This window comes from Canis lupus, chromosome 32 (genome assembly GCF_048164855.1).
Source record: "Canis lupus baileyi chromosome 32, mCanLup2.hap1, whole genome shotgun sequence".
Taxonomy (NCBI): Eukaryota; Metazoa; Chordata; class Mammalia; order Carnivora; family Canidae; genus Canis; species Canis lupus.
The window spans coordinates 27,666,074-27,685,267 of NC_132869.1; the positions used below are offsets into that span (position 1 = coordinate 27,666,074).

Here is a 19,194-nt window from a genome sequence, read left to right on the forward strand (position 1 = left end):
TGCTTATTTAAAAGCCAACCTAAATACAGATATAAAGTGATATCTAAGATTGGCTCCAAAACAGACTAAGGAAAGGTGAAAATACAGAAAATGGGGTTGGAACAATTGCATGCTGATAAATTAGACAACTGAGAAGAAATGCATAAATTCCTAGAAACATACAACTTATCAACACCAAATCATGAATAAATAGAAAACCTAAATTATTGGCAAGGAGAACGAATCAGTAATCAAAAAAATCCCAACAAAGAAAAGGCCAGGGCCAAATGGCTTCCCTGGTAAATTCTACTAAATATTTAAAAAAGCATTTATACCCCTCTCAAACTCAAAAATGAAGGAGTAAGGAACACTTCCAAACTCATTTTACAAGACCAGCCAGCATTACCCTGATACCAAAACCAGACATGAACACCACAAGAAAATTACAGGCCAATGTCCCTGATGAACAGAGATCAAAAATCCTTAACAAAATCCTAGCAAACCAAATTCAATAATACATCAAAATGATCATACACCAAAATCAAGATTTATTCCAGGGATTCAGGGATGGCTCAACATCCACAAGTCAATCACTGTGATACACCCCATTAATAAAAGGAAAACAAGATCAGCCATGAGTTGCCCAGTGTTGAAGTTGAGGGATAAGTTTTCTCTCCATTTGTGTAGTTAAAAATTTTCCATTTAAAAAGACAGGGAGAAGGAGAGAAAGTCAAAGTGAAAGATCCATGATTTTTGAGACTGTGTTCAAAACCAAGTTAATCCTCAATTTACATCTTGTTCAGGAGCTCACAGACAGCAGTCTGTGGCTCACAGAAGACGAAATTGACACGGGGTTATTTGGGGCCCCATCTTACTGTCCGAAAGATATGACTTTCAACCAAGACAAAGAAGTATTTTTGTGTGTGTGAAGTAAGTCTTTGTCCACATGACAGCTCAGTGCTGGCTGAAAAGGCAGAAAATTAGGCAGGGAACAGTATTGTCCCCACCTGTTCCAAACAGTATTGTTCCACCCTTATGTCCAACAGGCCATCCAGCCCAGTCTGGTTTGGCATGATTCACTGCACTCCCAATTTGGACTTATTTCTAAAATATCTGTTATTTTCACAAAGCTCCCCTTAACAGATAGAAAATTATTTTTCTTCTGGTTGTTAGCTTCTGCTTTTACTTTTTTCCTCCAATAAAAAAAGTAATGTAAAGATCATACTGAGTCTCCATACTGCAAAAGAACTGCAGTTCCAATTCCTGGTGCTTTGGGAAAATAGGAGCAGTGGACCTATCAAGAGCCATGGTGGCTTCTGTCATACAGAGGGTCAGCCAGGGTAAAGCTGAAGCTGCCACGGAAACCATTCCTGCCTCAATGTATTCACCCAATTAAGGCAAGCTGAAAGAAAGGCTGAGGGTGGGGAACTGTAGCTCAGCCCTCAGGTACTCTTCTCCCACACTACTTTGGGCTTGGCCATGTGACTTGCTTTGGCCAATGGGGCAACAACAAGCATGACGCAAGCTGAGGTTTAAAAAAATGTGTGTGTGCTGGGGCTTGCTTTCTCTTTCGCTAGTTCTTGGGAACCCTGTGTCCACTGCTATGTAAACAAGCCAGGACATGGCCAAGTCATCTCCACTGCCCCAGCTGAAATCTTGCCAGCTATCTGACACGGATGGGAGTGAGGACATCCTAGATCATCCATCCCTAGCCAAGCCATCAGCTGACCACAGGGTTCTGAGGAACCAGTCCAGCCCACAACTGCCCAGCCAATGCACAAATCATGAGAAATAATGTTTATTACTTAAACTACCAAGTTTGGGGTGGTTTATTGTACCAAAAGCCAGCAGACACAACGGGACAAAAAAAAGTAACTGATGTACTGAACATCCTGGGATGTAATCCCTAATGACACTTTATATAACACTCAATGGGACTTAATAATGATTTGATTATATGTCAACTGTCATTAAAATAATCTGATATAGATCCAAAATTGACCATACTCCCTAATATTCATCTCAACACAATGTTTGTTCCAACTTTTGGAATGAAATAGTATGGGTTTCAGAGGTTTATGAACCTCCTAAAATTATATGAAGAATTTGTATGTTTATGTGTCTTTTCTTAATTGGAAAAAGATGTCAAAAGTATGGAGAATAACATAAATATTTATGCACACACTGGCCAGAATTAATGATACAATTTTTTCTGTATGTGCTAATATATAAAGCAAAACATTACCAATAGTGTTAAAGTTAGTCAACTGACCCGGTCTTCTTCCTTTGCTCCATGTAATCTCTACATTAAAATTGAGGCTCAAACTCACAGCCCTGGGATCAAGAGTCAGATCCTCTACCATGTGAGCCAGTCAGGAAGGCCCCCTCCTTCCCTCTTTAGCAGCTTGAATTTGGTATCTTCCCAGTCCACTGGTTTGTATTTTTTAAATAATATATACATTAATATGAATATGTATCCCCAAACAATATAAATAGGTTCGTGTTTTTAAATTTTCCTTATATGATTTTTATTATACATATTTTCTACAACTTGCTTCATCACCAAACACAACTTTTCTGAGATCTATCCATATTGATACCCAATTATCAGTAAGATGCATATACTTATGCATTTCTCTACTAATGGATATTCAAATTATTGCTGTTTGTTTTTGCTTTTACTATTACAAATGCTGTCAGGACAGGTCAATATCTTCCAACATATTTTCAGAGGACCTCAGGACAGCCTCAAATATTAGGAATCTCTGATAATCTGATGGGAGAAAGTTGAGTTGCTATCATTTTGTAGACATATTTCTGCATTTGAGCGTTCCCAAGTTCTGGAGGAAGCTATCTTTATTTACATTCTAAAACAGCTCAATGCTTTTATATTTAAGTCCAAAGGTCTGCATCTACTTGGGACACTAAAAACAACCTTATTTCTTTGTTGTTGCTGAAAATCCCTACAATCAGACAATGATACTGTCCAAATCACTCTGTTACCAAGAAATGTTATGCTAAGTTGCTATCAACATCAATTGCTAGTCACGCCAATTAAATCACTAAGAGACTAATGATACGGTATCCTAATTTTTTGTTTTCTGTCATGTACAAGGACTAACAGGCTATATTTCTTGTGATTATCTTGTTTCCCTTATTTTCTCCTTTTTTGACCTAATTGAGGTCAGAGGGCTTTCTAGCATGACTTTTCCTTTTACACTTATTCCCAGTGTGATAACCAGTATCCAAACTTTATGATATGCAAAATCCCAAAACAAGGAAATTAAAGCCCAGACCCTTGTTACTCATAATAGGCAATGTTCTTGGGTCTAAATTATCCCACTGTGGTACTACTGAGTAAAATTAACTAAGTTTATTTTTTAATCAACCTTGCCTTCCCTCAGAAGTGTGTGAAATAATTAAACATTATACAGATACCTGGATTCAGAAATTTCAAATTAGAAATAATTTATTCATTTGCTTGTGAAAGAGCATAAAATTAAAATGTGGTTCATTACTTACATAGGGTCTAGGTCCCTGAACAGTTCTCTTTCTTTACCTTCCTACATTTGGGTTTCTTACCTATAAAATGGCAACAAAAACCATCACTGGTGTTAAGAGCGAAATGAACTCATTTCGCTCATCATTCGTCCATTAGGCCATGAGCTCCTCATAAAGTGGTGCTTAATTCATCAATGATTTCTCAGTGGTTGCCACCATATTCGGTAAGGATTCCTACATATTAGGCAAGTCTGCTATAACCTCTTTTGCAACTACTGTTGTCTTTTCCACTTTGGGGTTCAAAGCTCTCCATCCATCTCCAATTACTTGCGTTCTCTGATAAGAGAACTCATACTCATCAAGTTGGGACCAGAGGCCTGAGCATCTAGTCATGTCACACATTTGAGTGTCAACAGCATAATCTATGAAGAACACCAATAGCACCCACCTTTGAACCAGGACTTGGGAGTGTGGAGTGTCCCCCAAGCCTGCCTGTCCTGCTTCTGACTGCACCAAAGAGGGGGTTACCATGGCTTAGGAGCAGCAGGAGGCTGAGCAGTTCATTACTGACCAAAGAGATTCCAGGGGGTACAGAGAGGGTCTCCCTGCCCTGGAGGCAAAGTCTCTGTACAGTTATGACAGGCTGGACAATCAGGCTACATGGGAATTATAATGTCACCACCTAAATATGATAAATATGCTCATCAAGAAGAATTTATAAAATAGGTGGGAAAATACCGAGCCCAAATTGTACATTTGCCCCATAATTAATACTACAGAAAAATGATGTGCATTTGGATAGGCTGGAAGGAAACCCAGAGACATGAAAATAATTACTGTTCAGGTAATGGTATCCTGGGTGAATTCTCCTAAATTTATTTCTTATAATCTCTTTTTTAAAAATTTTTAAAAAAGATTTTATTTATTTATTCATGAGAGACACATAGAGAGAGTCAGAGACACTCTGAGGGAGAAGTTGCCTCCCCACAGGGAACCTGATTTGGGAGTTGATCCAGGGACTCTGGGATCACGCCCTGAGCCAAAGGCAGATGCTCAACCACTGAGCCACCCAGGCGTCCCTCTTAGAATCTTCTAAAGTTGATACAGTAACGAATCAAAAATAAATGACCTTCTACCTCCAAGTAGGCTTTTTTGCAGGAAAGAAGTAATTTCCAGAAACAGCTGAGAGGGACTTGGTATGAAATCTGGTGAGTAAGATGGGTAATCAGGTGAACACTAACATTTTAGGTCATAGAGGAAGTTAAAAACAAAAAAAGATTTTCTTAAATGGCCATTTAGAAGTGCTTTGTACATTAATGACATTGTTCCCTGGTGGCAACTCAGAGGGGAGGGCCGACTTCACTGGGATGTACAGTTGCAGGTTCCACGGCTTGTCAGAGCCAATACCTCTATTTTAGGGAGCACTCTTGACTAGTTCTATTTCTCTCAAGTGTGGCTGTCATAAAGATAGGTTAAAAAAAAATAACAAAGAAACAACACTTTGCTAGGATGCCCAAAACCCTTTTGTCTCTGCCAATATAAATTGTGAGGTTGAAATTCAAAACACAATTTGCTTATTACCATTATTACAGAATGTGCTTGTAGGGCCAGAATGTTTATTTTTAATACCTTTGGCATTTAACCTTTAACCTCTTATTGCTCTGTAAATATTGAGTCCCAGCAAGGTTTAAAAAAATAAAAATATTAAAAACTCACCATTTTAATCACATATTGATGAAAACACAATTGCTGCATCTTTGTAAAAAAAAATAGTAGATGACTCATACTTGGAAAATCATAACAGTACATAATTTGTACATATTCCATAATGAAGCTCATAATATCTTGCATTTGTACACCAGTTTCAAAATATTTCTGCTTTTTGAAGCTGATGAAGAAAGCTTTCACAAGTTCTTACCAAGTAATGAGACGATCCTTTCATTAGGAAATGCAAAGTACTGCACATTCTCTCTTTTATTTAATCTCACAAAAGCTCATGACATTAACACTTGAGTACAGGATCAAAAAGTCATATTCTGAGTCACAGTTACCAAAATGCTCATTATCTAGCCCCAAGGATAACCCCTGAGACAGACCTCAAATCCATGAGATTCAACTGGGAAAGGAGAAGTAACAGAGGTCTAGAGTGCAGTATAGGGCAGGGGGGCATTTTCATCAAAAGAATGGGGTGACAAGTTAAGAAAGAAAAATACAATTAACATCCTCACCACTCATACAACTTAGGCATCTACACTGGTGTTTAGATAGCTCCGAATCTGGATGCAGATTTTCCCTGTTAATTGTTTGGAGGTTCCATGGGCTGAAAATACCAGGCAATTCCCTCTCTTAAGGGAAACGCTGTGGGAAGGTGTGGATGTATCAACAAAACACCTTTACTGGTATACGGCTAAAGTTTAGACATTCCTGTTGGTGAGTGAAGAGAAGGAAGCATGTGGTTCTCAGGGACACCACTTTGAGACTTACAGTAGAGTGGCTACAAACAGCTGACCTGCAGGTGTTTGGCCTCTCGGCAGTGATCAAAACACTTCAAAAAGTACAGTTCCGGCAGAACAATTTGGATTTCCACCTTCCCTTGAAATATGTAATATGGGATGTCTGGGTGGCTCAGCAGTTGAGCATCTGCCTTCGGTTCAGGGCATGATCTGGGGGTCCTGTGACGGAGGCCTGCATCAGGCTCCCTGCAGGGAGCCTGCTTCTCCCTCAACTTACATCTCTGCCTTTTTCTGTGTGTCTTTCAAGAATAAATAAATAAAATCTAAAAAAAAAAAAAAAGAAAGAAATGTGTAATATGGTCAATGCAACCATGGTAATATGGTAGATAAACTAACCATGGCCTAAGGTCAAGTAATCGTGTCTCTCTGTAGAGGGGTATATTTACTCTCTAGAGGCCAGCCTCACCCCATCAAAAATTGCATCCTGTAGATACCTGAGTTTGCAACCACTGATAATCAAGCTGAAATCTCCGGCAAGAGTGTGGAAGAGGTGGGCTTTACCTTCCACAACTGTCTGCTTCCTCCATTTCTCCATCCCCATCCATCTACTGATCCACTGGCTTCCCCTTGGTGCTCCGCACAGATCAAACTTTTCCCATGAGGCTAGCCAACTCACACTGGCCCCTAGATAGTATCGTGAGCTCCAGATCTTTCCCTAACCCCTTTGCCTCCATCACAACTTTTTGGGGGGTGCCTGGCTGGCTCAGTCAGTAGAGCATGCAACTCTTGATCTCAGGATTATAAATTTGAGCTCTATTTTGGGTGTAGAGATTTCTTAAAAATAAAATCTTAAAAAAAAACCTTTTTTGTACTTCAATCCATTTTTTTGTGTGTGTTGTTTTGGTTTGGTTTTGTATTATGTCGTTTGGGCCAGGAAACTATTAGCAAATCTGATAAACTAATCAAGGGGAATGGACTAGGTTACCTTCCCAGAAAACATATTTGAAATGGATTCCAGACTTTCTGAATATATGCCCTGCCTTCACCCAAAGGAACTTACCTACCTTGTAGTCAGCTGACAGATTTCTAAGTTCATAAGTCTATTCCTGTGTATTTTTTATGAATAACATCTGCAATTTATTCGCAAGTAATATGGAAGTGAGGAAAAAGGGATGTATCCTGACCGCAGTCTGAGCAGATGGCCAATTCAGATTCACTCAAATAACTTAGTATTGAAGTCAGAGAAGCCCTATGAATAACTGCTGTACCTAGAGTATGTTAGAGCTACAGACATGGGTTCCAGCCCATTAGACAGTCCAAACTGTCACGGCCACAAAAGCACAACCTCCTTTGTAAATGATAAAGCCAGATTTGACAAAGGAAATCTTCTAAGGTAAGATTAATTAAAAGACAAGGAGGGACGCCTGGGTGGCTCAGTGGTTGGGCACCTACGTTCGGCTCAGGTCATGATCCCAGGATCCAGGATCGAGTCCCACATCGGGCTCCCTGTGAGCAGCCTGCTTCTCCCTCTGCCTGTGTCTCTGCCTCTCTCTCTCTCAGTCTGTGTCTTTCATGTATAAATAAATAAATATTAAAAAAAAAAAAGACAAGGAGATTGTTGTACCCTCCTAACTAAGGTACATACACTAAATTATAAAGACAGGCTGAGATTTTTTTTTTCCCAGTTCTTCCAAGTCTCCTATGGAAAAAGGTACAAAAATTAATATTGCCCGGTAGCATTGTTGCTTCTCCAAAAATGGAGAAAAGTATTCCGAAGTGAACTTTCAGGAAAAAGATACGGGATGAACTATAAACTGGACATTGTGCTCATGAATCAGAAAATGACAATACTCCTTATGAGTCACAAGTGAATGAATCTCGGTAGGGCCTTGGGGACGGGTGGAGAGTCTTCCTCACGTGCTACCAGACTTCCTAAAAGAACACACACACACACACACACACACACACACACACACACATACACAAACATGCAAACAGCAATACAGGTGCTCTCCTTACAACCCAGTCAAGGGCGATGAATTATATTCTCCATGCTAACCCTCAGCCACACCCACCGAAGGCAATGCCCTTTCTCTTCCTGTTCTGAGCAGCTGAAGGATGCAGCTGGGCAGACCCAGACAGATGTGAAACACAAAATGAAGTCTCATTTGACCCGAAGGCGTCTTATATAAACAGTACACATTATAACTGAGGTTTCCGACTATTTAGGATGGGCGATGCTCTGTTCTCAGACAATTTCACATAGCCAATGAACAATTTCTCAAGCCGGTCAAGAAATGATTCATTTAATTTTTGCCAAGTTACTTTACATCTAGTAGACTGAGCGATGGCACATCTCCGATTTCAGGACAGCAACAGTTTCAACTTTTTTCTGATGCACTGATAGTCTGGCTGCCCACAGCAGGGCCATCTGTGCTACTGGCAGGGAACCCATCAATAGGTAAGTCACACCCTGTCCTCCCACAGACACACTACACAACTCTGGAAACAACTTTCTTCCTTAGAACATGCCTGCTCTGAACCCACTTGATCAACCATCTTCTTCAAAAGCAATGCCGCCAAACTGAGCATGGAGATCTCGAGGTCTCCAGAAGACACGTCATAGTCTACCTGGTAGTGTGTCCTGCAAGACACATGAACTAACTAAGGGAAAGTTAATGCTCTCAAGGGAGCACTCAAGTATTTGAATTCAGTTAAGTTTCTTTAAGCTCTTGACATAAACACATTGATTTTTTTTCTTTTCTTTTTCTTTTTTTTTTTTTTTTTTTAGAAATATTGAACCATGGAAAATACTTAGGGCCATTCCAAAGTACTGGGACTATCACATTGCTTAAATTCAAAGTGGCCAATTAGGTAGTGGCCCAATTAGGTAGCTCCTCCACCCAACCACACACTCAGTGTAATAAGTAAATGGTTCTCTTACAGGGGTTCCAAAAATAATGTAGGTTAGACTGACTTCTTAAAACCTGAAACTTAAAGTGGAAATTTATTTACAGATAAAGTGTCCTCTTAGGGAGAAGCAGAGGTGACACAATGTTGGACTATGTAAAACGACCAAGCTTCTGTCAAAGATGCCCTTTTAAAGACGGTTTTGTTTTTAAGCATTCTTCTGAGTCAACACAGACTAGGTCTGGAACTGCTTTTGTGTTGTGTATGTACATTCAGATGGGTCTTCGCCACATTTCTCAGGCTGGTCATGCGGCATTGATGTTTAAATCGGGGTGGTACCAGCTATCCTCTAGGCCTAGGTCCACAGTCACAGTCATTAAAACAAACCAGAAGAGGATCAGGTCATCCACCCGAGCAGGGTTCTTTGCAAAGAAGAAAGTGGGGATCCCTGGGTGGCTCAGCGGTTGAGCGCCTGCCTTTGGCCCAGGATGGAGTCCCAGGATCGAGTCCCAGGATCGAGTCCCAGGATCGAGTCCCAGGATCGAGTCCCACATCGGGCTCCCTGCATGGAGCCTGCTTCTCCCTCTGCCTCTGTCTCTGCCTCTCTGTCTTTCATGAAAAAATAAATTTTAAAAAATCTTAAAAAAAAAAAAAATAAGGAAATAGGCAAGTGTGGAAACTCTGAAGCCTTGCAGTAGAACTTCTCCCCCCTCCTCGGATAGGCTGTCAGTCTTTTCAAAATAGAGTCCTCGCTTCTGTGCTGCGGGGAGAAACGTACCCCCGCCCAGGACCCGGGGGCGCGGCTCAGGTTACCGCGGGCGGCGGGAGGCAACGTCGGACCCGAGTCAGAGACCAAGTCGGCCACTTCCACGTATTCCCAAAGTGCCAAAGGAAAAAGAACAAAACATCGACTTCCTCCCGGGCGACCCATTCGCCGGACACCCGCAAAGCGCCAGGCACCTCGCCCTCGGGAAGGGGGGGTTTCCTCGGCCTCCCGGGCGCGGAGACCCCGCGGGGTCCCGGCCGCCGACGCCCCGGCGGCGCGCGGTCACTGTCGCTCCGGGCCGCCCGCCCAGGGCCAGGTGCTCAGCCTACCTGGCGCCCCCGCCGGCCTTGGTGCGGCCCGCCCCGCCCCCGCCAGCGCGCGGCGGCCCGGCTGCGGGCGGGCAGGGGGGCGGCGGGGCGGGGAGGCGCGGAGGCAGCCGGCGCCCGTGCGCGCGGGCGGGGAGGGGGCGCGGTGTGCAGGGGACGGGGCGCGCAGGGGAGGGGTCGAGCAGGGGAGGGGAGAGGGGCGAGCAGGGGAGGGGACGCGCAGGGGAGGGGCGCGGCGAGCAGGGGAGGGGGCGCGCGGGGGGGGGCGAGCAGGGGAGGGGGCGCGGCGCGCAGGGGAGGGGCGCGCAGAGGAGGGGCGCGGCGAGCAGGGGAGGGGGCGCGGCGCGCAGGGGAGGGTCGCGGGGAGCAGCCTGCCCCGCGCCGCCGAGCCGCGCTCCCCGCCGCGGCGGGCGGGACCGCAGGGGCAGGGGCAGGGGCAGGGGCGCGGGCGCTGCGCCGCGGTCGGGGCGGGCGGAGCGGGGTCCCCCGGGCGGGGCGGGCCGCGCCCCCGGGCGCAGAGCTGCCCCACGCTGCCTGCCGACAGCCGGCGGCCAGAGCGACCCGGCCACGAAAAAGTTTCGCGGCGCCCGGAGCGCCTCGGAAGAAAGTTTTGCTCGGCGCCCCGGCCCCCCTGGCCCCCGGCCCCCCCGGCCCCCCCGGTCCCCCCGGCCCCCGCCGGGGAGGGGGCGCGGCGGGCGCTCGGAGCTCGCGACGTGCCGACGGCCGCGTCCACCTTGTCCACCCCCGGCCTCGGCGGGCGCCCCGCGCCGCGCTTCCTGCCCCTTCCCGGGCTCGGGCGTCCCGGGGCGCCGCGCGGCCAACTCACCATGGTGACTGGCGCCGCGGCGGGTCCGGCTGCCGGGGAGCGGGGCTGCAGCGCAGGCTCCGGGGCGAACTTCAAAAGTTGGTCCCCTTCGCCAAAAACAGGCTCTGGACACCCAAGCACTCACGGGAGCCAATGGGAACCCTGGGGGGACTCCATCCAGGCGGGATCGGCGGCGCTAGGTGAGGGCGACCAGGGGGCGACTCCGCAGGCGGGGCCCCTGCTGCCGAGGGCAGGCCCCGCGCCCCGCGCCCGCGCCCGCGCCCGCCTCGGTGAGCCCCACGCCCCCGGCGCGGCTGCTGGCTGCCCGGCCGCGCTGCTTCTTTCTTCGGCCACTTACTCTGCACTCCTCCGGCGGAGCCTCGGCTCGGGCCGGGCAATCTGTCCATAAATGGAGAAGTCAGCTCGGGCCTGACCAATCAGGGTTTGTTTTCACAGCGTCACTCCTCGGGGAAACCGTGGCAGCCAACGGGCTTGGAGCTGCTGGAGTTTCCAAAGCCCTCTGGATGCTGTAGTCCTGCCCGCGAGCCTGCGGCGAGCGCCGCGGAGCCGGCTGCCCCCCCCCGCCCCGGGGCGACACCTCCGCTGGTGGGGGCAGAAGCCCTCCTTGAGGGAGAGGTAACCCCCCGCCCCCCCATTCGCGCTCTCTCTCTCTCTCTCTCTCTCTAACGTGAATATTACCGTAGGTGTGGCTCCCAAGCTCAAGTCGTATGATTTTCCCATAACTTTTTTTTTTTTAAGAAGGAAATATTTTATCAGCATAAAAGATCAGAGTCGTGGCAGCGGCCCAAAGGAAATCCTTTTTCTTTCCAACGTCTGGATTGTGAGGAAAGTCAAAAATATCATTTCCCCTACCCCTCCTTTTACCTGAATTTCCTTGGAAAACAAAGAAAGGCTCCCCCCCCCCCGCCCTTTTTGGACTTTTGAGTGGTGGAGAGGTTGCACCGCGGTGAGCAGAGACACAAGGGAAAGAGAAGTGGGAAGAAAGCACCATCCAACCTCAGTCAACCCTATCTGTTGAGATCGGTCAGCAGTACAATGGTAACTGCCAAGGGGTGTGATTAAGGAGGGTGGAGTTTTCAAGACATCGGGTGGGCAGTGGGGAGGAGATTGGAAGTGGGGGAAGAATCCTGAAATAAGGTATAGAGGGTCCGGCTTTATGGTTTTAAAAGTTCAGAAGGTAACCGTGGTGGGTTACAACAGGATTGTCCTCCCAGGATCAATGGGAGGTAAGATTTGAAAACTTCAGACCCAGAGAAAGTACGAAGCAGAATGATTTATGGTGATTTACTTTATGAACTTTGGTGGTAGGCCTTGACTTGGTATTGGATTCTAGAGTTGGTATGGATGTTAAAAGTCATCTTGCCTGGAACGGGTAAACAAAAGGTGCTATAGCCTTACAACGGAATACAATTCAGCCTTTAAAAAGGAAAGAGGTCCTGACACGGGCCACAGCCTGGACAAACCTTGGAAACATTATGTTAAGTGGAGGAACCCAGGTACAAAACCACATATTACATGACAACATTTACAAGAAAGTAAAGAATAGGGAAATCTGTAGGGGAAGGGAAATCTATGAGGAAACTAAATTAGTGATTGCCAGGGACTGGGAGGGAGGAGAAGAGGATGGGTGTAATTGCTAGTGGGTATGCATTTTCTTACTGGGGGTGAGGAAAATATTCTGGAATTAGATAGTGATGATGGTGGCACAACTTTATGAAAATACTGAAAGCCACTGAATTATACATTTTAGAAGGGTATGGAAATTGTTTCTCCATTGGGGCACCTGGGTGGCTCTGTAGTTGAGCATCTGCCTTTGGCTCAGGGTGTGATCCCAGGGTCCTGGGATCGAGTCCTGCAATGAGCTCCCGGCACCGAGCCTGCTCCTCCCTCTGCCTATGGCTCTGCCTCTGTGTGTGTGTGTCCCATGAATAAATAAGTAAAATCTTTAAAAAACATTGTATCTCCATTTTATAAATTGAAAGAAAATCATGTTGACTAAATTCTTGTAGCAATCATCCACGCAGTGAGGCAATAGGTATAATTGAATGCCTACTATAGGTCAGCACAGCGACTGTGAGTGCAATGGTTTCTTCCCTCACCAAGCTTACAGTTTTAGAAAGAGTAAGACAGAAGATAACTTTTTTAAGATTTTATTTTTATTTCTTTGAGAGAGAGCGAGGGCTATCACAGAGGAAAAGGGAGAAGCAGACTCCCTGCTGAGCAGGGAGCCCAATGTGAGGCTCCATCCCAGGACCCTGGGATCATGACCTGAGCCAAAGGCGGGTGCTTAACTGACTGAGCCACCTAGGCACCCCAACAGAAGATAATTTTAAAACAATAATAATAGGAAAGGTACAAATATAACGAGAAGTGAAATCGTTTTGTGCAAGGAACTGCCATATTTGGAACTACTGTGTAGGTTAGAGAATTCATCTGGCAGCAATCTGTAGCATGAACTGGAAAGGAGACAGCACTCACTCTGTCCTAGGCACTGGGGAAGTACAGACAGACAGAATCTGCCAAATTCTCAGGTAAACTGATTCTATGTTTTGGGGGGCATGCCAGAGTATGATCAGGTGTCTCAGGAACTAATGAACAGAGATTACCAAAAGGAATATTGGAGTTTACCAGTTATACAAGAAGCACTGCTTGTGTTGGAAATGACATGTTGCTTAAGCCCCCATCCCATCCAGGGTCAACCCTGGTTAGTAGACAGATTGACATGGGCTTCAAGGTATACAGGCAAAGATTTGGTTGTTTCCCCCAGGGTTATTTTTCCTGGTATTATTTCCTGCAATGAGACACTGAAAAATCTTTTAATAATCCATCAACAACTTATCAATCTTGGATTTATCTAAAACTAATGACACTAAATGTTGGTTGTATTATTTAAAGATTTTATTTATTTATTCGTGAGAGACACAGAGAGAGACAGAGAGGCAGAGACACAGGCAGAGGGTGGGACTCGATCCCAGGTCTCCAGGATCACGCCCTGGGTTGAAGGTGGCACTAAACCACTGAGCCACCCAGGCTGCCCAAATGTTGGTTGTATTAACATGTGAGATTTTTTTCTTAAATGCTTACTTTTTTTTCTTTTCTTTGTTTTAGGGGACTCCACACCCAATGTGGAGCCCAGCATGGAACTTGAACTCACAACCCTGAGATCAACACCTGAGCTGAGATCAAGAGTCGAATGCTTAACCAACTGAGCCACCCAAGCACCCCTAAATGCTTACTTTTATTTGCCCTAATAAACTCTAGTTTCAAAAGGTAATTCCAGTAGGTGGGACTCTGTTGAAGATATTTGCTCATGTTCATTTTTCTTGATTTTGTAATATAATTCTCTTCCAGATTGAAATATAAATATATATATCTGTGTGTATATATTTTTTTTAAGATTTTATTTATTTATTCATGAGAGAGGCAGAGACATAGGCAGAGGGAGTAGCAGGCTCCCTGCAGGCAGCCCGATGTGGGACTCTATCCCAGGACCCTGGGATCACGACCCAAGCAGAAGACAGACACTCAAGCACTGAGCCACCCAGGGGTCTCTAAATATATGTATATATATTAATAGGTATGATGGAGTACCTGGGTGCTCAGTCAGTTAAGCACCCAAGTCTTGATCTCAGCTCAGGTCTTGATCTCAGAACCGTGAATTCAAGCCCCAAGTTGGCTCCATGCTGAGCGTGGAGCCTACTTAAAAAAAATTGTTGGGGCACTTGGGTGGCTCAGTGCTTAAGTGTCTGCCTTTGGCTCAGGGTGTGATCCTGGGATCCAGAATCAGGTCCTGCATCAGGCTCCCCATAGAGAACCTGCTTTTCCCTCGGCCTGCGTCTCTGCCTCTCACTGTGTGTCCTCATGAATGAATAAAGTCTTTTAAAAAAAAGTTGTATGGCTAAGCAGTACTTAGATTGTAAGATTTAGTGGCACATAAAAGTGAATTTAAAGTCTGGCTTTGTCACTTAACTAGCTGTGAATTGTAATTTCTCTGGGCTTCAATTCCCTTATCTATAAAATAGATTGATGTGCATATGAAATGAAATACATGTAAAAGTGGCCAAGAAATATTGATTCCCTTCTCCTGCCAACTGCCATGTGTTCTAGGTTAGAGATTCAGACCTGGGTCCCTGGGTAGCATCAGACAGATTGAGGTCCTCTGAATTATATGCCAAGTCGTGGGGGCTTTTGTGTGTACCCTTTCCTTCAGGGAGAGTTAATAGCTACCATCAAATTCTCCAAGGTGTCATAACTGCCAAAATATTATTAAGACCCACAGCTCTTGATCACATTGGTTATGCCTTCCTGGATCTTTGCCTTTGTGTTTTTCTTGAGGTATAGGGATTAGAACTGAATCTGATAGGGATCCCTGGGTGGCTCAGCGGTTTGGCGCCTGCCTTCAGCCCAGGGCGTGATCCTGGAGACCAGGGATCGAATCCCGTGTCAGGCTCCCTGCATGGAGCCTGCTTCTCTCTCTGTGTCTCTCATGAATAAATAAAATCTTAAAAAAAAAAAAAAAACTGAATCTGAATCTATAAGGGCAGAGCTTGGATTCTCAAAGCAGAACCCATAATTCACACTTTGAATGTAGAGAATAGAGTACGAGTGTATGATAGAGCCTATCATTTCACAAAGAACCCCTTCAAGCCCTGCCCTGCTCCATCCCCGTCTTAAGATACATTGTCAGTTTTGGCCTGTCAGTCTTACGCCCTGGTGTACCTGGGAGAGTCCTAGTTTATGCCTTTATCTCAGTGAAATTATTAATTGAACCCCTCTTGCATTCCCAAAACAGCCTGATAATTTGAACAATAGGTTATGGTCACTCTGAATTTGTGGCCAAATTGCACTCCCCGCAAAATTCTCACGTTATATAAAGTTTTTCCAATTTTCTTGATTTACACCTATTTTTGAGAGTACTCATCAATACATTTCCCAATATTCTTCGTTATTTGAATTCATAGTAGCAATGAAATGAAAATTACTTGTAAAATTGTAAAACTCATTATAGACACATGATGGAGCTAGTCAGATGAGACTTTACACATACGTGGGCATGATTTAAAATGTGGTTTTATCTGGGCTTGAATGAAAAGGAACAAAGAAAAAAAATCCAATTGGATACAAACCACAATTTCATATGAATCTAGCAGTGAGGGAATCCCTGGGTGGCTCAGCGGTTTAGCACCTGCCTTCGGCCCAGGACGTGGTCCTGGAGTCCCGGGATCGAGTCCCACATCGGGCTCCCTGCATGGAGCCTACTTCTCCTTCTGCCTGTGTCTCTGCCTCTCTCTCTGTGTCTTTCATGAATAAATAAATAAAATCTTAAAAAAAAATCTAGCAGTGAAAAAAATTACTGCTTATACATTTTCCAAATGTAAGAAGACAATATAAGGCAATGAAACTAGTTTCGATGTCAGTACCATAAGAGAACATCAGAATGCATTCACAACAATACATTAAAGAAAAATTTGTCAATGGGAAAATTAGGCAAGAAATCTTTAACAAAGCACAAGTGAAAGAAAGATTTGTATCACATCAATGTGGAATGTTCTGGGCAACCACTGTTTCTACCATAACAGGCATTTATTAGGTTCAAAAGGTATTAGCTATGTGCTAAGTGCTTGCCGCATAATAACTAATCCTCCATATAACCCTATTAATTTCATTTGCAGTTAAGAAACTAAGCTAAACTTTGCAACCTGGACCAGACAGGCCAACTCCTGTAAAGAAGAGTGGTAAGAGAGAAATGGGAACTTGAGATGTGTCCATTGATACTAGACTCAACAAAGCTATCAGGGCCAACAGAATAAGGAATGTCCCATACCATATCTGTATTCAGTTGTCCAGAAAATGTAATAAGGATGATGGTTCACCAGACAATTTCAGGTTACCTGTATACCTGTCACCACTTGCAAAAATCTACAGACAGTTAATTAAGTGGATGAGAACTAACTGCTGATTCCAAATAAAGCTATAAAACTGAAAAAGAAAGAAAAATAAAGATACTAGACCAAGTTTAAGTAACTTGCCCAAGCTGTTACTCAGCTTTTCTGCACCAACTCTATATATTTGGCCACATCTGAAGCCCCAGCTCTTACCCTATAAGCAGTGACTCCATAGTAGGAATGTCCTACTACAAATTTCAGAAGAAATTTTCCCTGATGCAGGCCCAATATGAGTAAAAACACACTTATTAAAACCCTGGGAGCCTCTCCATACCAGGACTCCTGGAAAAATTCTTGCTTCTTCTTATGTGACCTAAAAATCACATTTGTATTTTAAAAATTACATTTGGGGATGCCTGAGTGGCTCAGTAGGATCCCGGGATCCAGGATCAACTCCTACATCAGGCTCCCTGCGAGGAGCCTGCTTCTCCCTCTGCCTGTGTCTCTGCCTCTCTCTCTCTTCTCTCTCTCTCTCTGTCTCTCATGAATAAATAAATTTAAAGAAATTAAAAATTTTAAATTACATTTGTTTTTTTATTTTTTATTTTTATTTTTTTAAATTACATTTGTATAGAGAGTTTAACTCAAATTTAAACAACTTTGTTCTTTTCCTAGTATGTTAATATCAATTTGTACAAAGGATATTGCAGAGAATTTCAACAGTTGGGTAACATGTGATACTACTTCTGATTAATATAAGAAAAGTTTTGTGAAGTACCTGGCTGTCCCAGTTAGTAGAGCTTACAACTCTTGATCTCACAGTCATGAGTTGAAGCTGCATGTTGGGTGTAGAGATTACTTAAATTTTTTTTTTAAAGATTTTATTTATTTATTCATGAGAGACACACAGAGAGAGGCAGAGACACAGGCTGAGAGAGAAGCAGGCCCCATGCAAGGAGCCCGACGTGGGACTCCATCCCGGGACTCCAAGATCATGCCCTGGGCCAAAGGCAGGCACCAAACCGCTGAGCCACCCAGGGATCCCCCCCTGAGATTACTTAAATTACCCTATTTTTATTTATAAAAAAATAAAATAAAATAAAAAAATAAAATAAAATAAGTTTTCTATAATGCAACTATTATTCTACTGAAATAAAGGAGTGATTTTTACCAAAATAAAGGAACCTGGGTGGCTCAGTCCGTTAAGCATCTGACTCTTGATTTTTTTTTTAATTTTTTTTGATTTTTATTTATTTATGATAGTCACACACACAGAGAGAGAGAGAGAGAGAGAGAGAGAGGCAGAGACACAGGCAGAGGGAGAAGCAGGCTCCATGCACCGGGAGCCCGACGTGGGATTCGATCCCAGGTCTCCAGGATCGCGCCCTGGGCCAAAGGCAGGCACCGAACCGCTGCACCACCCAGGGATCCCTGACTCTTGATTTTGACTCAGGTCATGATCTCAGGGTCTTCAGCTCAGGGTTATGAGTTCAAGCCCCATGGGAAAAAAAGAAAAAATTAACAGCTTATTAAATGGATTTTTGTTATTATGTTTTCTCTGATTTAAGCCAATATTTTCTTTTTTTTCTTTCTTCTAGTTTCAGTTTGACTTTTACATTCAGAATATAAACTCTGACCTTCCTCCAGATTTAAAATTGATTCCATAATGAGTAATACCAGTTATGATGCTCTATGATCTATCAAGGAGTGAGGTGTATTTCACAGAAGTGAGTTTGCAGATAACTGAATCTCCTGAATCAACTTCATATCCACCCTGGGTTTCTTTCTTCCTCCTCTTTCCTGTCAATTATACGGTCTTATTGGATTTTGTGTATTTTTATAAGTCATCTTTAATCTTTGCTTGAACAAGGAAGGCATGGATAAATAAATATATGTATTTTTAAAACTAAGAAAATAATGACTGCATGAACCTTGCCTTTTTAAGGAACCAAAACTTTTTTTAGCTTGAAGGAAATTTTTTCTGTAGCAAGCTGCATGCTTCATTGCCTTCTGAAAATATGCTGAATGTCAGGCAGCTTGTGCCTGAAGACTCAAGGTCATCACTATAAATATCGATTATCATACAGGGTTGTACTGAGCGGAGGCCCTTGGGGACGATTGAATGGAATGACTCCTGCTAGACTTCATGACCCTGTACCACTTTACCTGTAGTTCTTTATAGTTTGTTTTTTCTCTTTCTTCTTTCTTTCTTTCTTTCTTTCTTTCTTTCTTTCTTTCTTTCTTTCTTTCTTCTTTCTTTCTATCTTCTTTCCTTCCTTTCTTCCTTCCTTCCTTCCTTCCTTTTTAAAAAGATTTTATAAAAAAAAAAAAAGATTTTATTTATTTGAGAGAGAGCACAAGCAGGGAGGAGGGTCAGAGGGAAAGCAGACTCCCTGCTTAGCAGAGAGCCCTGGTTTGGGGCTCAATCTCAAGACCCTGAGATCATGATCTGAGCCGAAGACAGACTCTTAATGGCTGAGCCACCCAGGTGCCCCCCTCCCCACCTTGATTTAATGGATTGATTGATTGATTAATTGATTGATTGATG

The 19,194-nt window shown here is 44.0% G+C and overlaps 1 protein-coding gene and 1 long non-coding RNA gene across 2 annotated transcripts in view; one reads left to right on the plus strand and one right to left on the minus strand.

Annotated features, from left to right (window-relative positions):
• MYO1E (myosin IE) overlaps positions 1 to 11,022 on the minus strand; it is a 199,422-nt gene extending 188,400 nt beyond the window's left edge. The window contains exon 1 of the mRNA XM_072808823.1: positions 10,762 to 11,022. Within this exon, the coding sequence (XP_072664924.1) occupies positions 10,762 to 10,764 (3 nt within the window). The 5' untranslated portion in view covers positions 10,765 to 11,022. The remainder of the gene's footprint in view (positions 1 to 10,761) is intronic.
• LOC140622990 (uncharacterized) lies at positions 11,012 to 14,035 on the plus strand. The gene is made up of 2 exons (XR_012022653.1): positions 11,012 to 11,799; positions 13,870 to 14,035. It is a non-coding gene; the product is annotated as an uncharacterized lncRNA (long non-coding RNA).
• The last annotated feature ends 5,159 nt before the right edge of the window (positions 14,036 to 19,194 follow it).